This window comes from Papaver somniferum, chromosome 8, assembly GCF_003573695.1.
Source record: "Papaver somniferum cultivar HN1 chromosome 8, ASM357369v1, whole genome shotgun sequence".
Taxonomy (NCBI): Eukaryota; Viridiplantae; Streptophyta; class Magnoliopsida; order Ranunculales; family Papaveraceae; genus Papaver; species Papaver somniferum.
In genome coordinates this window covers 157,735,209-157,761,972 of record NC_039365.1, presented here as the reverse complement: position 1 = coordinate 157,761,972, position 26,764 = coordinate 157,735,209, and the positions used below count along the sequence as shown (strand labels likewise).

Sequence of the window (26,764 nt, the reverse complement as noted above, 5' to 3'; positions counted from 1 at the left end):
ACTCTCGCTAGGAGGAAGCGAAGAATGATGTTTGCAAGAGCCGGATCAACTAGAAGTGGGCTTGAAGAGGAAGAATTGTTCTTAAAGAAGATATGGGCTTGGCATACCCAAGACCCAAAACCCTCACCCAAATCCATTTCCATTATCCATACCCATTTCCATGAGAGCCGTCAGATTGGATCCATCTTGTCATCCAACGGTCGCCTCATCATTGTGCATAAAAATCCAAAGCTCCTGTCAAACACCATAGTACCTAACTCCATCTGAAGCCGTCAGTTTTGTTGTATCTCATAATCCAACGGTCGCTACATACCTCTCCATCGTAGCCGTTCGATTCAATCTATATGGGATCATCCAACCCTCTTTACTTGTTGTTCATCAAAGTTCGCTACACCCGCCTCACACCCTAGCATCCAAAACCATCGACTTCACCCAAACAAGTTCTTCTTCCCCAAATCTTTTTTCCCCAAAAACTTTCTTCTTCCCCCGACAGTTGCAGTCGAGCTCTGCTCCTTCCTCTCTTCCATGTCCACTGCCACCCTCTGCCTCACAACTATCTCCATACCCCGACACCACCTCAACCACCATCACCTACCCTACCTCAAACCCATATCCCTAGCCTAGTTATTTTCCCCATCTCACAACCACTGAAACCCTAGGTTTTGGGGTGAGTAAAATAACTCGAACTAGGGAACAATTAGAGCAGCAGAGGCGTCAATTGAAGGCATAGAAGGACCAGAAGAGGCAGAGAAGAAAGGGGTCGGCCGTTTTGAGTGATTTGTCACATCAAATTATGTAAAATATCTAACCCTAATTTTGAGAATTTGGGGGAAAACATTGTAAACCCTAATTTTGAATTCTGGGTATAAATAGAAGGTGTGGGTGTGTGTTGTAACCATGCTGGGTTAGCCAACTTCACTCTTGTAGAGAACTGGACTAGCAAGTTTCTCATATGTTTCATGTTTACCTTGTTGCGTTTTAATTTCAATTGCATATGTTGTTTTAGTTCAATTCTAGTTTCATGATGTTCTAAATTCAGTTGCTAAGGCTCTGATGAAGCCTAGTGCACTGTTAGATGATGCATTGTTAGGATAGTTTTCTTGATGCCTGTTTTGCTTGAGCAATGGGAAGTAATCAGTGCTCTGGTATGCCTGTGATTGATTGTGCTGTCAAAAGACAGTCAATGCTAGGGGCATATCAGTGAGCAAGCTGATTTTCCTCCCATTCTAACATATGCTCAAGGTCTTCAACTCAACCTAGATTGCATTGCTTGATTAGGGCACAAGGTGGATTCAATTGCCTTAGTAACTTCACATAGTTCTGCATCTTTTTCCTTTTCTGTCACTGTTGCTCAATGCCTTTGCCTTAGGCTGCTGCCTTTGTGCCACAATGCTCACTGTCACCTAGTTACTCTTTGTTTCTTTGCCACTGTTTTACTGTCACTGCTTAGCTTAGGAAACTTCAACTACACACACAAGTCTCTGTGGATCGACCCGTACTTGCACATTTGCCACTTTCGACACCGTGCACTTGCGGTTATCATTTGTAGGTCTTTTTAGAAGCCTACCATTGCTCCGAGTGATTTTTCCAGCCGAATTTTCCAACAATATTTATTCCCAAAAAATACCTACAAACACACAAAACACCATAATAAGTACGAAATCAAGTACCAACAATACAGAAAATTGAGGACAACTTAGACACAAAAATGTGTCTATCAACGACACTTATGGTTCACGAGATCATACATACTATGATGATCAATTTGTTTCTTATTTCATTATATTAATAATTACCAACATTTATTAGGTGAGTATAATCACAATTAATCCATTGGTTATGATGAATACTCCATGGATCTTTATGGCTGCAAACGTACTACCATAATCCATATGTAGGTTATGTAAGTGAACAAGTACAACCAAAAGGAAGGTTGGAGGGTTATGTTTATAATCAGTTATCTCAACATGCAAAGTTTTGTACCAAGTGAAACTTATGATTACGTGTCAATACCTACTCATGATCTTACTTATGATCATTCACCTATTCAACGGGAAGACACGTGGTTTTGAAAGCCTACTGTGAGTACTGGTGGAAAACATGTTAACATTAAGAAACTCTTTAAATAATATGAGAAGTTGGAAGAAGACGAACCAACATGCAATTATAGGGTCATACGTGTGAAGGTAAGCCACCGTGTGGATAACTGAGTAGAGGCCGATAAAAGTTCCGAGGATGATGAACCTTTGAAAATTGTTGATAATGACGGCATTACGAGCTCAACTCATGGTCATAATGATCATTCACAATTCGAGAAACACGAGAGTTATTGATAGTAAGACTTATGTTGTATATGAGAGTGATGATGTATGACTTCGCTGTGCATACTACCCATAATTTAGAGAGAGTAGACAATTTGAATGAGAAGTCAATTTTTGATGAAGATCATAACGATTACGATGATTTTATTGGGGAAGATTTTGATTTCTCTTCCAATGAAGACGACTTGGATACCAATTGAGAACAATTTAACAAGAGTTTAAATGAAAATGATGATATTTATAATGTATGAATGAAATTGCTCAGTAGTATTAGGATTCCCATAATACATGAGACTTTTCAAAAATTTTCTAACTTATACATGAAGATTTATCTTATGATGATCCTCCTAAAATGGAAATAGTTTCTCAAAAAAGTTGCACAATGCTTCTATTCGGCATGTAGGGTTTTCCAATTGGAATATAGGTAACTATTTGTCATTTCACAACACTGAGGCCCTTTTAGCAAAGCTGGCTCCAGAGTTGGTAAAAATCTCTGCAGTTAAGTGTGCTCAAGGCGAAGTGATCTAGGGATGGGTGACCTCCTAAGAAGCCATTACTAGATAATCGGCAGCAATGCCCTTTAAACCGCGCTGTCGGATGACCACGATGACTAAGTGGGGATAATATTTGTGGAGAGTTGGGTCATTACAAAAGGTATCAAAGCCGATGACGACTCACCATGGTGACTACATGGCCTTGGAGTTTAATAGATTAGTTGAACTCATAACTTGTCTAAGTTGTTAGAAAAACATATTTTGAAAAAAACTATACTTGTATCATTTATTAGATTCATCATTCATATTCATCAATAAAGAAAGATTTTCTAATTATTCTCATCCTCACTATTTGATTAGTAATATTTTACTTGTTTTCATAAATTTTGTATTGTTCTTATTTCAGAATTTGAATTCAAAACTTTATCTCAGCTCTCCCTTAACAACGAACCTGCTTATCTTTGTGCTATTAATTAGTATAAAAAAAGTAAGGAATGTATCTTTTGCGAGTTTGACACCTCAGTATGATGCTAATGTTTTCAAAGATAATACTATTGCGAATGGGTCTGAAGGAGATGCTCACACTCCACCTCCTCCACCAACAACACACACAATTCCGACAGATGTCTATGCACAGAGGACAAGAAGTTCTCGTCACTGATACGAGAAGGAAACGACATTTGTCTGCAGTTGGACTCGGAGCAGAAATGTGCAACAATATGTCCTTTGAGGCATACTGCAACTATTTCCTTTATAATCCTGGTAAATATAAATCAGACTATTTTTTTGAAACATGAGAAGGCATTTTGGACATTATAAAATCTTTGTAGTAGACCCACGGTACAAGTTTAGGCCGATTTCTAGTAGGGCTTTTGGACGGTTAAATTTTTTGATGTTGAACCAAAATTTTGAAGGCTTGATTAACTCCAAAATACAACAAATGTGGTATGAATAAGACTAACTAATGATCTTAGTCATCGAACTGTTACCGTTAACAAGCTGAATAATGCTGGTCAGGGTGAACCTCGGCCTATGATTTATTGAATTAAAATGTTCGATAATGGAGTTGCTTGTGTATATTTGAATGGGTGATGTCTTGGAATGTTTGCCAATGTTAGAATTTTAAATTGTCTGAGATACCGCTGGTGTTGTTATCTTTCCGATTGTGGTAAAAAGAGTTGTTATCATTGGCTTTAGAGATTTTCGTGATTTTGTTATCATTCCTCATGTGATTTATTAATTGATTGATCAATCGATCTGTGTCTAAGATAACCGAATTTTGACAGAGTATGATGTGTCTAAGTGGCATTGTGATTAGAGCTGGATTCAATTGACTTGATTTTCCACACACCAAAATAATCAAGAGCAGGAAAACAAAATGCGAGAGAGTAAACTAGATCGTTAGAGATTTCTGACAAAAAATTTTGCGACAACTGCAAGAAATTTGATCAGTACTAGCCGTTATTGGGGATAACATATTAGAAACTGCTAGATTTATAATCGACTGAACCGAAATTAGGCGAATGAGAAGGAAAGAGATTTGGGCATTTCTTTTTGAAGTATACTTAAATATCACCTTATTTATAAAATTATCTTTACCAAGCAAAAAAAAAAAGAATAAAAAAAAATGTAAAATTTCGCAATTGGACTACAAAGTGCACATGAAATATGAAATTTTTAAAATTAAGAAGTTCGACCCATTATACCGTTTTTCAACCGGTGACCACTCTCAAGCCATATCCCAAAAGGGCGATGTAAATTTACTGCCCTGCGGGCGTAGAGTAGTGTTCCTCTTGCCCAATTTGTACGTTGCATCATCAGATCCACAGGTGCCTGCCGCGTAGGATAAATCCCATCACCCCCGCACCCCACCTCTCCCCGAAGCTCGAAACACCAAATTCCCGTCTACTTTTCCCCGGTAAACAGTATACACACAAGTGTTGTGGGCTCCACCGAAGTTCCCATATCCGGGACCCACACACACTCCTCATCACCAGAAGATCTTATAGCCGAGCGATTAATTCCAGGGATCAAATCAAGTATCTCCTTCTTCCCTTCGCTCATAAGATAATCGACCGTATTTATGTGTTCTACACAAACATTTCTCACACAAAAACAAATCCACACACCCTCTCTCTCTTCGTTGCGAAGAGAAATTTCTCTTCTGATCCTCTCTCAGCATCTCAATTGGATCTGATTAGGTTTAGTGTTTCGTAGATTCACGATCTCGGAATTCTTCTTATTGATCAAGACTGTTTTTGATTCTCGTCACTAAAAATGGTAGGGTTTATGGAGTTTTTGTTTCACATTGAATTGTGAAAATTGATTGGATCTGATGATCAGTGTTTTTGTAGTTAGTTTTTTGGTGTGTTAGGTTTTGAATTTGCATAAGATCTGGATTTTTTTAGTGTGAATTTAACGATATGTGTTTTTTTGTTGCTTTGCATGGGTATTACTATGGGGCAGCCTCTTAGACTCGAAATCAAGGTATTGTGTTGTGTTACTTTTGATAATTTAGTTGGGAATGGTTTAGATCTTTGATGTTTAGTATTGCTGATGTGAAGTGATTTGTTTATTTTTTCAGAGGAAACTCGCTCAAAGATCAGAAAGAGTAAAATCTGTCGATCTACATCCTACAGAACCATGGTAAGATTGATTTCGTATTTTGGAAATTCTAGATAGTAATGTATGGTTTGGTACGATCTGGAATTCGTATTTATCCGCCTTCTGCATTGGACATTTTTTTTTGTGCAGGATTCTTGCAAGTCTTTATTCTGGAAGCGTTTGCATTTGGAATTACCAATCACAGGTCAGAAACTGATCATGTTTTGCATCTCATGTTTATACTGCAATCTTGTTATAATTTAGTACGTCTAGAGTAGTAGAATTTCATAGATTTTTGCTCTTTAGCTTTTAAAAGAAGAATTTAGAAACCGTAGTCCATGTTGTGTTATTGTACTCAAGACTTCTCGGATGAATTTGTAATATATAATTAGATAGAATAGTCAATGAAATCCCATCAAAAAATGTGTTCTATAGTCTCAAACGAGATTAGAGGTAGAGATACTACAAATAGAGATGCTAAGACGAAGAATAAGACGGAGAGACGGAGAAGGCTACCAGTATACTGACAATATGGTTTCAGTTCTCACTGTAATGACACAATGTAGCAGTTTGGGTGCTTTATTTTCAACAGAGGTCGATTATCTTAGGATGTTCGAGTCTCAGTTTCATTAAGTCACAACAACTAAACCAAGACTTACGAATGCACTATGATTTTGAAACTATCCATTTAATAGTGGTTCGAGACACTTTTAGGCGTAATATTATAAAGTTAAACGCGCTTAAAAAAGAAGAGTAGCAGCGTAAACGTTGAAGTATGTCTGATTCAGCACTTTGAGTGTTTGATTTCTTGACGAAACAGAAAGGGAAGGGAGAGGAAAGATATAAAAGAAAAAGTACTCTGGAGCTATCGCACAATGGGCCAACATCATTAAATTTCTTCAGTCTGAAAACGATATTAATCATTTTTTTTTTACATAGAATTTTTTTTATTAAATACACTGGATTACGTATAGTAATCCTCTTGCATACATAATCGTATCCATAGAGGGAATTTTTCAGACCATTCCTGATACATAGTCATACTAATCATTAAAGTGAACTTGAAAAGGGAACAGACTTTTTCTTATTGAATATTTCCTCCTGCTTTTCACAAAATGATAAAATTTGAAGGTTGACTAATTACACATATAGAAATTCTCCAAGACTGATGAAGAGGATGTTAGACTCATCGTTAAGTCCAACTCAAGCATGCAAATCCTTCTGTATCTTGAAGTAATCCCTTTTTGTGGCATTTTTATAGAGCAGTTACTGTATAGAAATCTCATGAAATCATGCTGTACAAATATCCACTTTTGTTTTTCAGTGATCATGATAACCTTCTTCATGAGATAATGTTGAACCTGCCTATTGTAAACAGGGCTAATAGTATAGGTAAGAAGTATGTTTTCAGAGAGGGGAAAAAAGGTAAGAAGTTAGTAATGGGCTTTCATAGAGTCACTTAAATATTAGTGAAAATTGCAATCCCATTAAAAAGATAACCTTTTTTATGAGATATTGTTGAACTTGCCTATCATAAACAGTGGCGACAATAGTGTAGGTTATAAGTATGTTTTCGGAGAAGGGAAAAAAATGTAAGAAGTTTGTAATGAGCTTTCATAGAGTCACTTACAAAGGTAAGAAGTTTGTAATGAACTTCCCTTGTCTTTGCTGTTTACTAACAATCTAGAAGTACTGCCTTCATCTCTTCAAATTCCCAACTTAAATGCAAATTTGTTATTATCTCGTGTTCACTTTTTACTTGTTTTAGTTCATTCTAATAAATTATATGATCAATCTATAGACTATGACGAAGTCCTTTGAAGTCACGGATTTACCAGGTAATCTCTTCGATTCAGTCTTTATCTTCTCATTCCTTCAGTAGTTTCAATACATATTCAAGTGTATGCCATTTATTTGCAGTTCGCTCAGCAAAATTTATTGCACGTAAACAATGGGTTGTCGCTGGAGCTGATGACATGCATATCCGGGTATACAATTACAACACGATGGATAAAGTCAAAGTATTTGAAGCACACACGGACTACATCAGATGCGTGGCTGTCCATCCAACTCTTCCTTATGTGTTATCATCATCTGATGACATGCTTATCAAGCTTTGGGACTGGGAGAAAGGTTGGATGTGTACCCAAATATTTGAGGGCCACTCCCACTATGTCATGCAAGTGACTTTTAATCCAAAAGACACCAACACTTTCGCGAGTGCCTCTCTAGATCGCACGATAAAGGTGATGGGGTGATTTTGTTATTAACTTAATCAGCAAAAACAGAATTCAGCATTTTTATGATGGTGGTCTTACCTTTGTATATCACCAGATAACTTGTTATTGATTGTTTTGTGAACTTACTAATTTCCAGATTTGGAATCTTGGCTCTCCCGACCCAAATTTTACCTTGGATGCCCATTTGAAAGGAGTAAACTGTGTCGATTACTACACCGGGGGTGATAAGCCGTACCTAATCACTGGTTCTGATGATCATACTGCTAAGGTTCATCTAGTTATATTTATGCTGATAACTTAATACTTTATCTTCATGTCATACAGTCTATAATCTTTCTGGCAAATTTGTTTTTGAAACAGGTGTGGGATTACCAAACAAAAAGTTGCATTCAGACACTTGAAGGTCACACACACAATGTTTCTGCTGTTTGTTTCCATCCTGAACTTCCAATTATAATCACCGGTTCTGAGGATGGTACTGTTAGGATATGGCATGCAACCACATATAGGTAAGAGGTTTTGATCGTTGACTAATACTACAGCTTCAATGGTGCTTACTTTTCTAAGTTTCTTCCCTAATTCTAATGATACTGTTAGAAATGGACAGCCTACTAGATTTTTCTGTATTTTTTGTGTGATACGGGTCTTAAGTTGTAGACAGAGCACCAGTTTTGTTTGATAATCCACTGTTTGGTTTATGTCTGTGTGCATTTGTGGGAGTGTTTATTTCTCTTTATCTTTTATGAACCTCTGGTTTCATTTACCATTTTATATTCGCGCGTGTTCTTTTACAAATTTCTTATTTTTGCAATAAAGTGGAAATTTTCTACAGCAATGTGAACACTCTCAGTGTTTCATGTCTTTACTTGACGCATGGTGCAATTACTTTTGAAATGGAATGGGACATTCAAGAGATCCTGAACCCACATTGAGAAGCAATTTTTTGAAGTGTGTCATTTGTTTTCCAGATGAAGGATAATTTTAAGTTTCCTACACATATATATAGGCCTACTTTAATGATTTTTTTTCACATGAATAAATTCTATATCATGCGAATTATACCATTGTTTATCCCCCATTTTTATTTTATGTTGATGACTGTACATGTAATTGATTAATGATTTCCTTCCTCCTCCTAATAAGATGAATCCGTTTTTCGATAGCTTCCCAGTAGCTGATTTTATCATGTGCATCTATGTGCAGGCTTGAGAACACATTGAATTACGGTCTTGAGCGAGTGTGGGCAGTTGGATACATGAAAAGTTCGCGGAGGTAAGCAAAATGATCCTTTCTTTTTCTTTTTTGCGAATGCTGTTCACAACCCATTTCTAGTGTTTCTTAAAACTCATACCGCTAGTATACAGATTGGGTTCACATGGTACCCAAAAGCAGACTCCACATCTTGTAATCAGGAAACTGGCTCCTCGTGAATCAGCTCAGCCTAGATGTCATTGCATTTGCTGATTAGAAATGGTTGAATACTCTGTAAAAATCTTGTGTGGTATAACTAGATACCAATTTGAAACCATGTTTTATGATACTTTAATGTGGTTTTCTCATAAAAGGCGTAGCTTTTAATCTAAATGGAAAGTGTAAGCACAAAACTTGCCAAACAACTACTGGGAAAGCTTTAAATCACAAAACTTCGTGAATAGTTTCACAACACTCTTGAAGCTGAAATGTGTTTGCCTCCTTCCTTATCCACAAATTGCAAACGTTTTTTCTTTTTTATCATGCCACTTACTTGCTTGGCATTTTGGAGGAAGAAATAAACTTGGTAACTCGTCTAAGATGAGTTGAGAGCTAGTCAGATTTTGAAGTTTGCTGTCTGGACACACTTCAACGACTAGATTGGGAAATAATAATTCAAATAAATTATGTCATTTGTAAGTTGGATGAGTTCACAGTCAAGCTTTACTTCTGATAATGCATCAGGAGTTGAGTAGGGCACTTCGTCTAGTCATATTACCTTACGATTAACTTTTGCAATAGATGTTGTTAGTGATGAGGTATCTGACTAATGCTTTACGTGTTTATTCTTTTTATGCTCAGGGTTGTAATTGGATACGATGAAGGAACCATTATGATTAAAATTGGTAAAGAAGTACCAGTTGCTAGTATGGACAGTAGTGGAAAAATCATATGGGCCAAGCATAATGAGGTTCAAACTGTGAATATTAAAAGTGTTGGAGCAGATTACGAGGTCTGACCTCCAACTTACATACTAATATCAATATTGTTTGTGTTACTTAGAACCCGTAATATGGAAGGTTATTTTTACAGCATAAGCTGACATGATGTTTTTTTTTTTTTTTTGTTATGTACATAGATCACTGATGGAGAGCGATTACCTTTGGCTGTAAAAGAGTTGGGGAGCTGTGATCTTTACCCTCAAGTGAGTTTGTCATCTTTAGTTCATTATAAGTATTCACAGATGTATTCTTTTGCGCTTCTCTGATCCATTTTGTGCAATCCCCAGTTGTTGATGATCTGATGATTTTTTTTGTTGGTTTTAGAGCTTAAAGCACAATCCGAATGGGAGGTTTGTCGTTGTATGCGGGGATGGCGAGTACATTATATATACCGCTTTGGCATGGAGAAATAGATCCTTTGGATCTGCATTAGAGTTTGTGTGGTCAACTGATGGAGAATATGCTGTCAAAGAAAGTACTTCAAGGATTAAGATATTCAGTAAAACTTTCCAGGTCTGAATCCATTTCTCCTTGGACCTGTGTGAGAACAATAATTTTCCTTGAAGTGATTCGAAATGTGCACATTCAATAGTTAGTGGTATGTGCAAGTCCTTTGAGATTGCAGGACAGGGAAACTGCTTCTAGAAGATATGACAAATGCAAAATTTGTTCTCAAATATTTATTTCTCTTTGTTACCGCGATATGATTTCATCAGAAACTCCGCTGTCTCCTTTTTCGCTGAAATGATCTCATAAAGAAACAAATTCCCTCCTGAAAAAACCTGGCTGTCTTCATCTGCATCGGGAATTTTCAATGTTCTGATGCTATTCAAAAAAAGCAAAAAACTTCTGCTTCCTTCTTTTACTTAATAGTTAATTCACTCATATTGTGTCCTCTAACAGGAATGATACCTTATAGTCTCACTTAAGTGTAAGTACCTCTGCTAATGTTAACTGATTTGCCTTCTTTCAGGAAAGGAAAAGCATAAGACCAACTTTTTCTGCTGAACGCATTTTTGGGGGAACCTTGCTAGCAATGTGTTCGAACGACTTTATATGTTTTTACGATTGGGCTGAGTGCAGGTTGATTCGTCGAATTGATGTCAATGTCAAAGTGAGAACTTATATACCAAAAGCCTTGCATGGTTTATAGGTGCTGCACTCTGGTTGAAGTCTCAAATTAATTATTTTCTTGCTTATGTGGTGTATCACAGAATCTTTATTGGGCTGATAGTGGTGATTTGGTGACAATTACCAGTGACACATCATTTTACATGCTGAAGTACCATGTAAGAATCAGCATTTTACTAGCTCTCTTTTAAATATTTATTTATGCCGTCATATTAGGTACCACACCAGGTTTTATCTTAATTTTTACTAATGTACTAAAACAAATATTTAAGTACCAAAACAAATATTTAACAATGACAGCGGGACGTTGTTGCAAATTTTTTGGATACCGGAGGAGAAATTGGTGAGGAGGGTGTTGAAGATGCTTTTGAGCTTCTCAATGAAGTAAATGAGCGAGTTCGAACAGGGTTATGGGTTGGAGACTGTTTTATCTATAATAACTCTTCATGGCGACTTAACTACTGTGTTGGTGGTGAGGTAAGCTGGTTAAGCTAATATTGTTTGCAACAAATGAATAGGGTCCTTCCCGGATGATGCATATATCTGAGCCCTTGTTGCCAATTTCAGGTAACAACTATGTTTCATCTGGACCGGCCAATGTACTTGTTGGGATATCTTGCAAACCAAAGTCGTGTATACCTAATAGATAAGGAGTTCAAGTGAGTCAACTTGTTTATTGTGGTATGTTCTTATCGTTATCGTTATCTATAGCAATCTCAGTGGTTAACTTTTTGCCATACAGTGTTATTGGATACACATTGCTTCTAAGCTTGATTGAGTACAAGACTCTTGTGATGCGTGGAGATTTGGAGAGGGCAAGTGAAGTTTTACCCTCAATTCCTAGGGAGCATCTTAATAGGTGTGCTTATTTACTGTTTTATCAGTTGCAATATATGTGTTTTATCTGACAATTTTCGCCTGGTTCTTTTTCAAGCCTTGTTTACTTGAACTTTACTACATTAAGTTGCTGTTGGTGACGAAACATCATCATTTGTTGCCTCATCTGAGCTCCAACAATTTGGACAGAGAGAGTGGAAGTTCTTACATATTCAGTTTTAAATGTTCTCTTTCTAGTTGCGGTTGGTCTCAGACAATGTATTCAGAGTTTAAAACCTTGACCAAGATGAATTTTCTCTTTGCATTGTTTTTTGTTTGTCATGAAAAAATTGAAGCATCGTTCAAATTTACAATGTAAATAGTAGCTCAATTAGAAAGTCTGGAGTAGAATTTTTGCGATAGTCTGACACGACCCTTAGAAAGATCTTACTTCAATGGCTAACTTACTTTCTTACAGTAGCATGATGGAACTTGATTCTGGTTTTGATGCAGTAATTGGCTAATTGAACCATTAGAACCATAATTCAGATTTTGCAGCTTTGCTTCTGCAAATTCCTTAGTTCTGATATTTTCTTCTTATGTTTGATCATATTTCCAGTGTGGCTCGTTTCTTGGAATCTCGAGAAATGTTGGAAGATGCATTGGAAGTGGCTACAGATCCTAATTATAGATTCGATCTAGCTATACAGCTTGGAAGATTAGAGGTTGCAAAGGTAACACACATTATCATGTGAATAAGAGGATATATAAACTTTAAATCGCTGCTCAATTTCTTAGTTCTTTTTAGCATAACTGTACCCTTGCATCATTTGGTTTGCTCTTCTCTCTTCGGTGTTGCTGTTGACACAAGTATCATATCTTTCCTATTTGACGATGGTATTTTTTCGGTGTAGGCAATAGCGGCAGAAGTAAAGGGTGAATCCAAATGGAAACAATTGGGAGAACTAGCAATGTCCAGTGGAAAGGTGTTCCACTGTGCTCTTTTGGCACTCTACCCTTTTCCCGTTTATAACATGCTTTTACTTTAAATTTTGTTTTCCTCTATTAGTCTTCAATCATGCAAATTCATTGAATGTTTCTAGTGTATTTTAGTATTCCTAACTGGAAACTTTTGTGGTACAGTTAGAAATGGCTGAAGAGTGCTTACGAAATGCAAAGGATCTGAGCGGTTTGTTGCTTATATACTCTTCACTTGGAGATGCTGAAGGAATCCAAGAACTTGCATCTCTTGCCAAAGAACAGGGAAAAAACAATGTTGCTTTTCTTTGTTTATTCATGCTGGGGAAAGTGGAAGAGTGTCTCCAACTCTTGGTGGATAGGTAATTTTCAGCCAGCCTTGGTGACGTTCTGCACTTAGAAAGCTTAAAGCCGCTCCTACAATGGCTACTCTTTGTGCAAATTCTCCAGATATACTTGAGAATGATCTCTGATCAAAGCTTAAAAGCTAACACAAAAGATTAACCTGAATGATATTCTGGATGTGTCTTTTCTTGCAGCAACCGGATTCCTGAAGCTGCTTTGATGGCGCGGTCTTATCTTCCAAGCAAGGTCTCAGAGATAGTAGCACTTTGGAGAAACAACCTCAATAAGGTTTGTTATTGTCTTAATCTTATTCTTTGTTTTGATATCTGTTTTCGTTTGAAGTGGTAAATTGTAGGTACACAAATTCCTCAGTCGTGTCTCTACCTTTTGATAAAATTCATGAACTAAAACCTTGCTTTTGTTATCTGCTATACTATTTAGATTGATTTTCCCCTTTGCATGCCATGGCTTTTCACAGGTTAACCAGAAAGCTGCAGAATCTTTAGCTGACCCTGAGGAGTACCCTAACTTATTCGAGGATTGGCAGGTTGCTCTATCCGTGGAATCTAAAATTTCGGAGATAAGGTATCCCTTTGGTTTCATTTTTCTGTATGTATCTTCTACTATTATTTGTTAATGTTGTTACTATTTATAGTTATTTGTAGTCATTTTTGGTCATAATCCAGTAAGTGAAATATGGTATAAATTTGTAACATAGTTAGACAAGCTGATACGTTTGACTTAATGATCTGCTCCCAGAATTCCTACGCAGGGGATCATTTTGTAACCTTCAAATGCATTATCTCGATAGGATTTTTGGGCATTAGTGTATTATCTTAATGAGCGACGTACCAGTTTTCTGTTTTAAATTTTTGTTTGCAGTTTCTTACTCAAATAACATTGGCTAATAAGGGCCATTATTTCTGGACATATATGATTTATCGTATGCACTGTGCAGTCATTGTAACATTTTTGGTTATTTCTCTGCAGAGGAATTCATCCTCCTGCTGCAGATTATCTAAGCTACATAGAGAAATCAAATATCAACCTTATGGAGGCTTTCAAAACAATGCAACTTGATGAAGAGGAGGAGGCACCACTTGAAAATGGTGATTTGGCTCACGAGGTATCCTTGGGCTCTATGTGAAATGCTACCTTTTCTAATTCTTTTCTTCTGTGATGGGAATTGGATGTTGATTTGTTTCACTTTCATGTCTCAGGAGGTAGAAGAGAACGGAGAAGAACATGAAGAGCAGGGAACCCAGGAAGAAGAGGCTGTTGAGGTCGATGCTGATTCTACAGATGGCGCTGTTCTTGTAAACAGTAATGAAGCTGAAGAAGAGTGGGGTACGAATAATGAAGGAACCTCGTCAGCCTAAAAGCAATTGGTTGGGCAAGTCTGAAAATCCAATTTTTGTCTCTGGTGATTAGTTAAATCTGATTTCTTAATCATCCTGTCATCACATCATACTGCTAAGATTTTTTAAGATCTTGAAAAATCACCCTGGTCTGTATTGATGTGGGACCCAGAGATCACAGAAAAGACCATATGTGTGACCAACCTCTTGGTAGTAATCTTTTAACACACGTCTTGGTTAACAACTGACGAGTAAAACTTAAAACTTCTGTGTTCTGTTTCTGCTCCTTTTTACATTTCAAATGGTGCTTATCTAATATGAAGAGTCAAACGCGTTGAAGATGATGGTATGTTTATTAATAACTGCTATTATCGTTGTTATGCAGTTCTGGCGCCACGTTACTAAGGTCCAATTAAAGACAGCAGGTTCCAGCTGTTATACACTCTCTCTCAAGGTAAGCGAAAAGAACATTCTTTTACATGCCATCCCTTATCTTTCTTATATCCTTCTCTAATTATGAGAACAGTTCGTTAAATTTTACTTACTGTACTCTTGGATCTTCCTTGCCGCACGTGCTATGTCTCTCGCCATGTTTATGAGAAATATCCTTATAGATGGGAACTTCTTTTTCATTGACTTGATCCTGAATTTGCAATTATCTAGGTTTTCAGATGTGCATGAGAAGTGATTTTGGATGAAAATAAGAATAATAACAATGAAAATCATAATTGTAATATTAGTCTTTGCTATAATAATAAGAATAAATGAAGAGAAGTGTTGGAAGTGGTTACACATACGATTTTGTTAACCCGTATCTGACGTGGGGGAAAAAATACACTGGGGTTTCCGCAAAACTAGCCAGGTGATAGGCGGTGGTTTGGCTCTTAACGTCAGAAGATGGTTATTAGAAATGCAATTCCAAATTATTTGATATAACAGTGTCATGGCATGCCTATTGTAACCCGTGTCTACTCAGTCTAGTATCTGGACATGACCGCATCCTGAACTTATTTGATCATCAGCACCAAGTGGCTGCCTAAGTTGATTTTGTGGTCCTTGACACACTTTAGGTTGGTCCAGCTATGTGAAGACCTCCATTTTGGACCATGTCTTTGTTTTTCTATTTGCCTTCCTTTTTGGGGAACTATAGTTTGTTCCACTTGATTTCTAACTAATCTTCATGCAATTGGATAATTTGAAATTGGAGGACAGCTAAAAAGATAGATTCTTGATATCTTGAATCCTGTTGGTTCTTTCTTTAAACTCTAATATTGGTTTCTTGTCATGACAGGTTAGTTCTTTGAGTGAGGATTAGTTAAGGCCATTAAGGGATCAGCTGTCGAAGATGGGTTGTTTAGATGTGGACACATAATTTTTTGTCAAAATTAAAATGAGGCGTATATTAAAGAACAGTTTACCAACACAAAATTGTTAATGGTTTCTCTAATATCTTATTCTTGTAGGTTTCATATATTCTGTCCTCGTCACTTTTGTCTTCTATTTTATATTTAGCTTTCCTTGTAGAATCTGAGAGCAACGGTGGAGATATGTTATGTTAGGGAGGTTGATTGTCTGTTCAGTTTTTAATTTTGTTGTCTTTTTTTGTTGGCGGACATATTTTAATGATATATAGAAGTGAGTATGCTTGATTTCAGTGTTTCTTTTAACTAATGTAACTATACGAGCAATACATCATTGTCAGGGTTCTGAAAATAGATTTTGATTCTCATTATCATGCATCTACGTTAACCAGTCATTTTGCAATGGATTTCGATTCGTTATGTTAGAGATAACCAATCACTGTTTAAAGCTGGGTCTGACTCGAATTTTGCCAAAAATTCTATCACAGACTTATGCATTGGCATGTGCCAGAACCTAACACTCATAATAATGATATTCGGGGAATAATAGATATTATTGATGTGATCGGGCTCGATTTGTGCCGTGATTAGTGTGGGCAGCTGTGGTGATAGAGATCTTAGTTTTGAGTTATTTGTCTCAACCGAATATCTTGTGTTATCTTGTTTTGTTGAGCCAAAGCAATCCCCTCTGTTATCTGTTGGGCTACCTTATCAATTGCGTGTTTCTTTTGATACCCCTCTTCTCTTCAATGGCAATCATTGAGATTTGTTCTTTCTACCCTCTCTCGGGCTGTATTTAGGCAAGATATCACTGGCAAAATACTAGTATAACTGATTTTAGCTAAGGTGTCCCTTACCCAATTGAGAACTGACCACAAAGTCTAGAATGTAAATGGTCTTCTTTAACTGAACTCGTGCATTGTGTATACAATGCATACAATTTAATCAGGAATACAAGAAATCCATCTTGGCCGAAGAGTTACCTAGCTCACATGACTTCTTTGAAAGACCTATTAGCTTATCATTGTCTGGATGGACGATTACATAGGCCACTTCTTCTCTACTTTTAACCTATTAAATAGACGAATCCCAACCTCTGTATACAATAATCCTAGTAATATCTTCTTTCGTAAAAACTAAAAGAGGGCCGCTCAAACAACCCTTGAACTTGATATAAAAAGAAGAAGAAAAACAACCCTTGACTAATCCGAAAAAACTTAAAACTGCAATGAACATTTTCGCAGTCGCAGCCCCACTCTAACCACCGCACGTCATAACGCTTGATTTATGAAAGGGTCCGCCAACTGAACTCTAGCACAAGAAAATAACTGAACGTCTTACTCAACATTGATGAACAAACAAATTAGAGTCGGAGAAAGAAGAAAAAACCGTTGTCTTTTCCATAAATTAGGCCATGAATTTTGGCCGGCAAAGAATAACCATAAAATTTTGGAATGCTCATTTGATTAAACAAGTTCGTAGTTTCACAAAGCACCTAATGGTCTCACATGCAGTGTTTGTCATTGGTTTAAATATCTGAGAATTAATTAGGAAGGAGTTGCTTTTAACAAACTCTGCCATGACTAGGAGTTTACTTTTCAAGGTGACAAAAGGAAAAGAATAAAAAATCAGTTGAAAATCTGTTTTCCTCCAGAGTTTCTGATTAAACAAAAACAGGAGCGTATTTAAACATTATGAGTCACCCATATATAAATTATGTAACACCACCTCACGACTGTAAATGGTTGCACCTTAATTAGCATTTTTCTTTTTTTTTCTATATAGTTTTTCATCCTCATCGACATGAACTAGGTTCTCAGTATTTGCAGCCAAGAGACGACGGAGCTATCTTGTGGCCAAAGGTGGCCCAAGCTTTCTGATTTTATTTTTCTTGAAAGCTTTTGTATTACATATCCTTTTGGAAAAAACAGGTAACCCCCAAAATTAACTTGGGACAGACTTGTATATGTCTGTCTATAATATAATTTGCCAGCCTTAGCATCTCACAATAATTCTTGTAATTTTTTTTTTCCACACACCGCTCAAGCATATTTCATCTAGCAGCATCATAACTAACTACAAGAAAAATCTGTTCATGAAAACAGAATATAAATCCGGTTGAGCTTGTTTTCTTCTTTTCCATTTCGTTTTCTTCTTATATTCTGTTTTCAAGTCCACGACTCCAATAAAGTTATTGATCTCTTTAGTTTTTCAACAAAGCTAATCTACTGATCAAACATTTTTTCTTTCTTCAACCCCCCATTTTTCCACAAATTGATAAAAAGAAAAGTTAAAAAAACAAAAGTAACAAACATATCCATTGCATTTTGTTTTTGTTACTAGTAAGTAATAAATAACTATCGCAATCACTTTATCTACTCAAAGTTAAAGACTACAAGTTTACACGAGTGGCCACCATGAAAACACATACTGAAACAGACCCTCACCACCGACAATGAGTGAGAAGAAGAAGAGGGTAAAAAGAATAGCCAGGTCCCCAGAGGGGGGGCTGCCAATTAAGTACAAACCAGCAGCAGCAGAATTGTAATGGTTATACGTACCCACGTATATGATACATCATATCATATCATATTAATTTTCTTATGTACCGTAACAGCAACGGACACATTAAAAACTATGTTTTGAATTCTCTGCATATTTGTTATACCCATAAGTTATGGGTTTATAACGTTATTCATTTCTTGCAGTTTGGTTTTTCTATGTAAATTACTTAATTCTCTCGTTTATTAGTCACTCTAACCCAAGTGCGCACGCCTGCTATGTACTATGCCAGTTTATCTTTTTTCTTCCCGCCCTTTCTTTTTTTTTTATCCAAATCCAACGTCTACTTTTTTTTGTTTAGACGTCCAAAGATCCTCCGTATTATGCCTTGTACAATCTGTGGCCTAAAGTGTCTCCGGATGGCCAAGGAAGCTGGCAAGGGATTCCGACTGTCCCGAAAAATTCTGTTGCATCTTTCTTTCCAAAATACCGAATACTGCGTAGTTCTTGCTTCAATACGGACTACGGAGTATTGTTGGTCATTTTAAATTACATTCCATAACACCTATTTCTAGGTTGCCATGCTTGTATAAATTTTGTGGCTCCACTCTTACATGAATATCGGAAGTGCTATTCATCTCCTAATTCTCGATCTCCCTACTCTGTTCCCTTCAATCTACCACATCTAGGATTTGAATCACATTCAGGTATAGATGGGGTTCACCATTTTCCAGATATGAGGTTTAGATTAGAGGGAACCGAGTAGGGAGGTGAATATCACCACCGCATGAATATCGACGTATAATCCATCAATTTGGCAATGAACGGAACATTAAACGCATCTCCAACATGGTACAATAATTGTGATTCTCTAGCAGATATTTGCATAAGAAATGGTAATTTGTTCACAGTGTTTTGACTTTTCGACTCAAATTTGTAGTTTATCACTATTATTTTCTTACTGAATAATCCAATTTATCAAATTTGAGCATATCAGTATTTGCATTTGAGAAAATATATAGTCAAGAAAATACACCCCATTGGCATTTTCCCCTTAGCTTGCTCGTGCTATTCCAGACTCATTACTCAAAGACTGCACTTCTTAATTCCCACTTGTTATAATTGAGCACGAGACTAATCACTAAAATAAGTAGAATTAATGACTAGCGTAAGGCATGATGATTTTCACGGGTGGTGGTATTCAACGGAATCATAGCCCATTCTTCCCGCAATACATCTCTTGACTTCCACTCCTCAATCAAAAGTCAATGTTCCACCTCCTCCACCGCAGTTGGTGGTCAATTATACATCTGGCACCGCGTCTTAGCTTACATGGCAGTGGGTACACCTCTTTTCTTTTTCACACATCTGTAAGCACCGTTATTGATTACTTTGGCCAAAAACAGAGAATTCTAGACAAAAAGACAAAAAAGTTCCAACTACTACCCTCGTAAGCAAGTTTGCACCTCCACCTAACCCCCAAACCTTGAGGTTATTTTGGTAAAACGACCGGCTTTCATGATTACAGCTTAGGAACGCGTTTTATATTACGTAACGTTATTTTCGGTTGTTTGGAAAGATATTTAGGGTTTGGTGTGACGCTGAGGTGTACAGAAAATGATGATTCACGGGGACGCGGTGAAAACAAACCCTAAAACTCGTTTCTTTTTGGTGAATAGCCGACGATCCAGCCGTGCAGGACGTGAAATCTGGGCCCACTCACATGGCTACGCTCCCCTTATTTCTCTTCTTATAATTGTTACATGTGGGACCCGTTTAATTTATTTTATAGGCTGTTTTAATAGTGGTACCATGACATTTTCTTTTCTTAACGTCCCACCATGCCACTAGTAGGTTGATGCGCTATGCATGCATTTGCATGGATGTCATCGTCATGGCAAATTTTTGGATTTTAAATCTGGATTAAATTAGTTAAGTATAGTTAGGCTGTCCATTTATAAAGATCATGAATTGATTTTGACTAATTCGTATTATTATGGACGAAGATTTTGAAGCTCCATATGGCTTCTTCAGACTTGGCAAAACTCGTCTAGGAATCATGGGTTATTCATTCCCGCTGACATATGATATGAGGCGCTGCGCAGTTGGGGCACCTGTTTTCTTGGTGCATGTTATGCATGTATATCGTCTATACGTACACTTTAATCACTCTAAAATGGAAAATCTTGTGACAATAACTTTACTACCGAAATGAAATTCACAGTTATTTCTGGTAATTTGGTAGAGAACTGCAGGTAAGCCTGATTTTTGCAGGGAGTAAACTCACTCTGTACATTAACATTACTATTTAACACAATTTTACATTATTTATGATCAGCATTCAACACTACAACGAGAATATATAAGTTGTTAAAGCCAAATACCAAATACTAAAAACAAAAAAAATATTTATCAGTTTCAAAAGAAAAAAAAGATTAAGGGTATTATAGTCAACTAAACCGAGAAACTCGAAACCAAAAATTTAATAATCAGAAACCCTAAATATGATCCATAATACAGTGACACCTAAAGAAACAACCAGCCTCCACTAGTCATTCAAACGAGAAAAAACTCACTGACTAAAAAACAAACCAAAACTCAATTTATCGCGATATTTTCGTCTCTCTGAGAAAGTCTCTGACTAAGTTAATCACGGGAATTAGTTTGTCATTACTATTTTATCCAACTCCCATACCTATTTAATATTAACAACAACTAATTATATACTTTTATTGTTTAATTTAATTATTAAGTGGAGTTAGTTACATTGAAAAAATAATCATCAGCATTATAAATTGAATTAGGTGCTACCAAAGAGAGATTATTTGAAGCATCAAAGTTAAGTATATAAATGTTTTTTTTTGAGAGTGTGAAAATTACAAAAGAATCTGGGTTTTGAGCTGTGATTTAGCTGTCTTTGATGTTATTATTTTCTCTTCCACTTATTTTTTTCTTCTTATTATTTCTCCCCCTCTCTCTCCAATATCAATAGAAAGAAAGAAGAAGAAAAAATAAACCCTCATTTCATTTCTTCTCATCTTCTCCACACTCTCTCAGCTCAAGAGAGAAAAGAAAAGAAGAAGAAGAAAAACCACATTTTCTCTCTCTCTCTCCATACAAATTTTATCTCCATTTTTTTCAAAAATTTGAAGAAGAAGAATAAGGAATTGCAAGCTAGTAACATTTTTTTTTTGATCGATGTTTTGAACGTGAGATGAAGAGGAAGTATATTGTGATTCTGTTAGCTACTTTGTTTCTGGCGTTTTCTGCATCATCAACGTCGACAGCATTTGAAGAAGAAGAATCGAGTGGAAATGGAAGAGGGGAGGATCTAAGTGAAGCGGAAGTGAAGTATATTAAACAGAGGCAGTTGTTATACTACAGAGATGAGATTGGAACCAGAGGTGAAAAAATAGAGGTTGATCCATCGCTTGTATTTGAAAATGATAGATTAAGAGATGCATACATTGCATTACAATCATGGAAAGAAGCAATCATCTCAGATCCATTAAATTTAACTCTTAACTGGGTTGGATCTGATGTGTGTAATTATACTGGAGTGTTTTGTTCGCCATCTCTTGATGATCCTGAGGTTGAAACAGTAGCTGGTATTGATCTTAATCATGGTGATATTGCTGGTTATTTGCCTGAAGAATTAGGTTTACTTGTTGATCTTGCATTGTTTCATATCAACAGTAATCGGTTCTGCGGTACTGTTCCGAAGAGTTTTGTTCATTTGAAGCTGTTGTTCGAGTTAGATCTGAGTAATAACAGGCTTGCTGGTGGATTTCCTGGTGTTGTACTCAAATTACCGTCATTGAAGTTTCTAGATCTGAGGTTCAATGAATTTGAAGGTACAGTTCCTAAACAACTCTTTGATAAAGATTTAGATGCAGTTTTTATCAATCATAATCGATTCGCTTTCGAAATACCTGAGAATCTAGGTAATTCGCCTGTTTCGGTACTGGTTCTAGCCAATAATAAGTTCCATGGTTGTGTTCCTTCTAGTCTAGGAAACATGACAGGGTTGAATGAGATTATATTGATGAATAATGGGTTTAGGTCATGTTTACCAGAAGAGATTGGGATGTTGGTGAATTTGACAGTTTTTGATGTGAGTTTTAATCAATTCATGGGTCCATTACCGGATACAATTGGAGGAATGAAGAGTTTGGAACAGTTGAATGTAGCGCATAATATGCTCACAGGAATGATTCCTGAGAGTATTTGTGAGCTGCCAAATTTGCAGAATTTTACATATTCTTACAATTTCTTCACTGGTGAGCCACCAAGCTGTTTGAATGTTGGTGAATTTGATGATAGAAGGAATTGTTTAGCTGGAAGACCTAAACAGAGGGTTTCAAGGCAGTGTAAGGCTTTCTCATCTAAACATATCCATTGTAGTGCTTTTAAATGTGGTGGTTCTTCACCAACACCAACTCCAGTTCCTACACCAGTACCAGTACCGGTGCCTGTTCCAGCTGTTCCTTCACCACCAGTAACATATTCACCACCTCCAGTTACTTATTCACCACCATCACCACCTCCACCAGTCTATTCTCCACCTCCCCCACCCCCATCACCTCCCCCACCTTCTCCACCACCACCACCTCCACCACCGCCATCACCTCCACCACCTTCTCCCCCACCACCTCCTCCACCAGTTTATTCACCACCTCCGCCACCACCATCACCCCCACCACCTTCTCCCCCACCACCTCCTCCACCATCACCCCCTCCACCTTCGCCCCCACCACCTCCTCCACCAGTTTATTCACCACCTCCACCCCCCCTCACCCCCACCACCATCTCCACCACCTCCACCCCCACCAGTTTACTCACCTCCTCCACCTCCACCAAATTCACCGCCACCACCAGCACCAGTTTATTGTGTTAGACCGCCACCCCCACCAAATTCACCTCCACCTCCTCCACCAGCATCATCCCCACCCCACCTCCACCTGTAATGTCTCCACCTCCACCAAGTCCTTACATGTATAATTCACCACCTCCTCCCATCATTCTCCACCACCACCTCATCATTCACCACCTCCCCCACCACATTCACCACCACCCCCACCACATTCTCCACCTCCCCCGCCAGCTTATCATTATTCAAGCCCACCACCTCCAGTGTATTCATCACCTCCACCACCAGTCTATTCATCTCCACCCCCACCACCTAATTCACCCCCACCACCACCTCCATGTATAGAACCTCCTCCACCTCCACCACCATGTATTGAGTACGAACCTCCATCACCCACACCAGCACCAGTTGTTTATTTACCACCACCTTCACCATCTCCACCCCCATCACCAGTTCCTTCATCACCACCATATGTCTATGAGAGCCCACCACCACCTGCCCCAGTCTATGAGGGTCCATTACCACCAGTTACAGGGATTTCATATGCCTCTCCTCCACCACCTATCTATTATTAATTCTTTTGAGACTTTACCTCCTACCCCTTCCCTCCTTTTTATATAAAAGAACACACTGTTTAAATATTTTGAGTTTCAATTTCTTTGCTACCCTTTTCTTTGTGATTCTTCTTGTTCTTCTCTATCTCTCTTGAAACACCAATATTCGTTTCCAATCATCGATTCTCGTCGCTGAAGAAAGGGATAACAACACTGCATGATACATTTAGAAAGTGGAATTCAGTTGCAAATTTGCTGTTGGGTTCTAATAATGAAAGAAGAGAAGAAGATGAAAAAAAACAAGTAGGGAAGAATTAGGCATATAGGAGGGGGAGAGACTAAGAGGAGGAAGGTCTCTCCATATTTATTGGAATTGTTATGGATAATTCAGAGTTGTGAATAAAAATGGTGGAGATCTAGAGAGATAGAAAGACAGTATTATGTAGGTTGCAGAGACAAAAAATGTATGTATAGGGGATGAGATTCATGAAGGGGAAAAAGAAAGAGATGAAAGATTGCTTCTTCATCAGCAGTGTTCTTGCTGCTGTTACCAAGCTCTACTAGTACTACTACTACCTTCTACTATTTTTCTTTTGCTTTGTGAGTTTATTTTTATGATTATTACTTATTATTATTGTTTCTTCTTTTGGATCATACTTTGTTTCTTAATTTTTCATTTTATAGTATCATCATCTTTTAATCATTCATTTCCATTGATTTCAAATTCTTTGTTATTCATTTGTTCTTCAAATTCTTCGGTTTTCAGAGAGATTGAAAGGGAAAACCAATCTGTTTCTCTATAGTTGTTTATGTGAATTGTGAATAGACATTTTGGGTGGATCTTTCTTTCTCTCTAGATCTCATTCTTTCTTTCATTTTCAGTCCAATAATTTGATTCTTGAGAATGAGGCACATGTTCATGTTGCTGTTTTCTTAATATTCTTGACCACCAGACAAGAGCTTCTGTATTCCAGCTCAAGTTGATTATGACTTGCAGCAATTTGTCCGACTTCTCATTCCTTTGGGAATCCAACACTATTACCATAGATTGTGGGCAATACTGGATTTCCTATATCCATGTAAATATCGAATATGCTACCCCACCCATCCTCGATCTGTCTAGTTCTCTGCTTCTTGATAATTACAATGATTTAACTTAGAAAGTTCTCCACTAGTGGGTAGAAACTGCGAATTGGGTGTGAGTGTCTTCTTTGCAATCATCAATCTTGGGACTATAACATATTAAGTATACCCCAGCTCTTCCATCACGAGAAGAGCCGGTTGTTGAAGACTTTGAGTTCGTTCTTGTGGATGTGCTTTAGCTGGTTGGGGGATTTGAGCTCCAGAGGCGTGCAACTTGTACTTATTTACATATATCACGAGACGCTGTAGTTAAATTTGAGCTCCGTCTATTGATTCAAGGCGTCTTTATTTCGCTTAACTTTAGTTCATAACTTCATATGGTTAGTCAATTCATGCCCTGGGACATTTGAGTTCACCCCACACCACCAGTCAAAAACACGATATAATCCATATTCAAACTGAAGAATTACAGTACTACAAGCTGAGTTTTGGATACCATATAGTTATATATCCCTAGACTCTTTTTTTTTTCAACATGCTTGCTTGGCTCGGCAGCTTTACACATCATCAACAATGGGTCAATGCTCGATCTCTGGTTTGAAAGTTCAAAAATCTGATCTCCCCCTTTAAACAATCTTCATTGTCAAGCTCTTACTTATCATCATCACAAACTAAAGAAGCGAGGAAAAAACACAGTAAACATTTGCACCTTTTTATGAAGTTCCCACACTGTATCCATTTTGTTAAGGTTTTTGGTGTTTACCATCATCACGCTTAAAAAGTATGCCCCCCTCTTTTATGTCTTCCATTGGGTTAGAAAAAAAAAGCCCTGATTTATGGTAATGAGGAAGTGGATCATGTGGGTGGTAGTACTGCAAAAGATTTATGATATCATGGGATATCACTGATTAATCTAAAGTCAATATCTCATAACTTCTCAACAGGGGGGGGGGGGGGGGGGGGGGGGGGGGGGGGGGGGGGGGGGGGGGGGGGGGGGGGGGGGGGGGGGGGGGGGGGGGGGGGGGGGGGGGGGGGGGGGTGGGGGGGGGGGGGGGGGGGGGGGGGGGGGGGGGGGGGGGGGGGGGGGGGGGGGGGGGGGGGGGCCTCCAGTAAGTGTATAATGAAGGTTTTGGTGGAATGTGGCTTCGAAAATTTTACCACCGGTCATCTGCTTAATTGACTTGATCAGAGCTAAAATAAATCTGGTACGGGTTACAGCTGCATCCCGTGATCTGATCACTTGGCTTGTGTCGCTATTAATAGTCATTGAGAGACATTTGCATAGTGTTTGGTTGTTGGCAATAGGATTTGAGATTGACTAATGAAAAACTTTTGTCAAGAAAATAAACGGAACTTTTTGTCTTTTAGGAACATGGGATCTCTAGTCTCCTCTTGTTTGGTTGATTTATCAACTATAGGACTCGCTATACAGGAAACTCAAGTTTCTGGTTCCACAAAAATGTTGGCACCACAAAACTATTCAAGTCTCCGTATAATGTATCTCATACCACACTTGGATTTATGGCTCTCTATTTTGGTCTTACAAAAATTTCACTTGGTAATACCGTTTTGCTTAGCTATAGCTTAATCATAGCCAAGAGATAGCGAGCACAAAACGTTTCACTATGATTCTCTTTTTTCTCTTAATATTTCACTGTCCATAAGATTTTTGGGTCCACAAAATATAAAGCCGACAAAAAGATTGTAGTTGCGGGACGTAAAAACTTAATTTAGGAAAACTCGGTTTTCGCAAAGCAAATTTTTAAACCATCGCTTAACTTAAGGGTGGATTATACGTGATCCATTATTTAGCGATGCGAAGGAATTTTGTCACATTAAAGCCAAGTGAAGCACTGTAGTATTTGGCTTTCGCTATAAATAAGCTATTATTATGTGAAATAGCATACCATATTAT

The 26,764-nt window shown here is 37.6% G+C and overlaps 1 protein-coding gene and 1 pseudogene across 3 annotated transcripts; both read left to right on the top strand.

Moving 5' to 3' along the window:
• The first annotated feature begins 4,865 nt into the window (after nucleotides 1–4,865).
• Nucleotides 4,866–16,192, top strand: LOC113303673 (coatomer subunit beta'-1). 3 transcript variants are annotated; one of them, XR_003337657.1, is made up of 26 exons: nucleotides 4,866–5,095; nucleotides 5,282–5,302; nucleotides 5,400–5,461; nucleotides 5,570–5,624; nucleotides 7,221–7,257; nucleotides 7,340–7,665; nucleotides 7,796–7,927; nucleotides 8,020–8,168; nucleotides 8,863–8,931; nucleotides 9,712–9,862; nucleotides 9,989–10,054; nucleotides 10,176–10,364; nucleotides 10,825–10,965; nucleotides 11,066–11,140; nucleotides 11,283–11,459; nucleotides 11,550–11,641; nucleotides 11,725–11,841; nucleotides 12,418–12,532; nucleotides 12,713–12,784; nucleotides 12,942–13,138; nucleotides 13,316–13,409; nucleotides 13,600–13,706; nucleotides 14,112–14,247; nucleotides 14,342–14,514; nucleotides 14,865–14,933; nucleotides 15,771–16,192. XR_003337657.1 is itself a non-coding variant. In XM_026552733.1 (26 exons), exons 1-25 carry the CDS (start codon nucleotides 5,093–5,095, stop codon nucleotides 14,882–14,884), a joined length of 2,730 nt encoding a protein of 909 aa, XP_026408518.1. In that variant the 5' UTR covers nucleotides 4,866–5,092; the 3' UTR covers nucleotides 14,885–14,933; nucleotides 15,771–16,192. The 3 variants fall into 3 exon arrangements, 1 of the variants encoding a protein (XP_026408518.1); XR_003337656.1 differs by having other exon boundaries at nucleotides 14,342–14,544; XM_026552733.1 differs by having other exon boundaries at nucleotides 14,342–14,468.
• A 5,014-nt stretch (nucleotides 16,193–21,206) lies between these two features.
• On the top strand, nucleotides 21,207–24,479 carry LOC113303672 (annotated as a pseudogene).
• The last annotated feature ends 2,285 nt before the right edge of the window (nucleotides 24,480–26,764 follow it).

Excerpts from the sequence above, each read along its gene's own strand:
- LOC113303673 (XM_026552733.1), top strand. Across the intron at positions 13,410-13,599 it reads GGAGAAACAACCTCAATAAG|GTTAACCAGAAAGCTGCAGA; the intron begins GTTTGTTATTGT and ends GGCTTTTCACAG. Across the intron at positions 13,707-14,111 it reads TCTAAAATTTCGGAGATAAG|AGGAATTCATCCTCCTGCTG; the intron begins GTATCCCTTTGG and ends ATTTCTCTGCAG.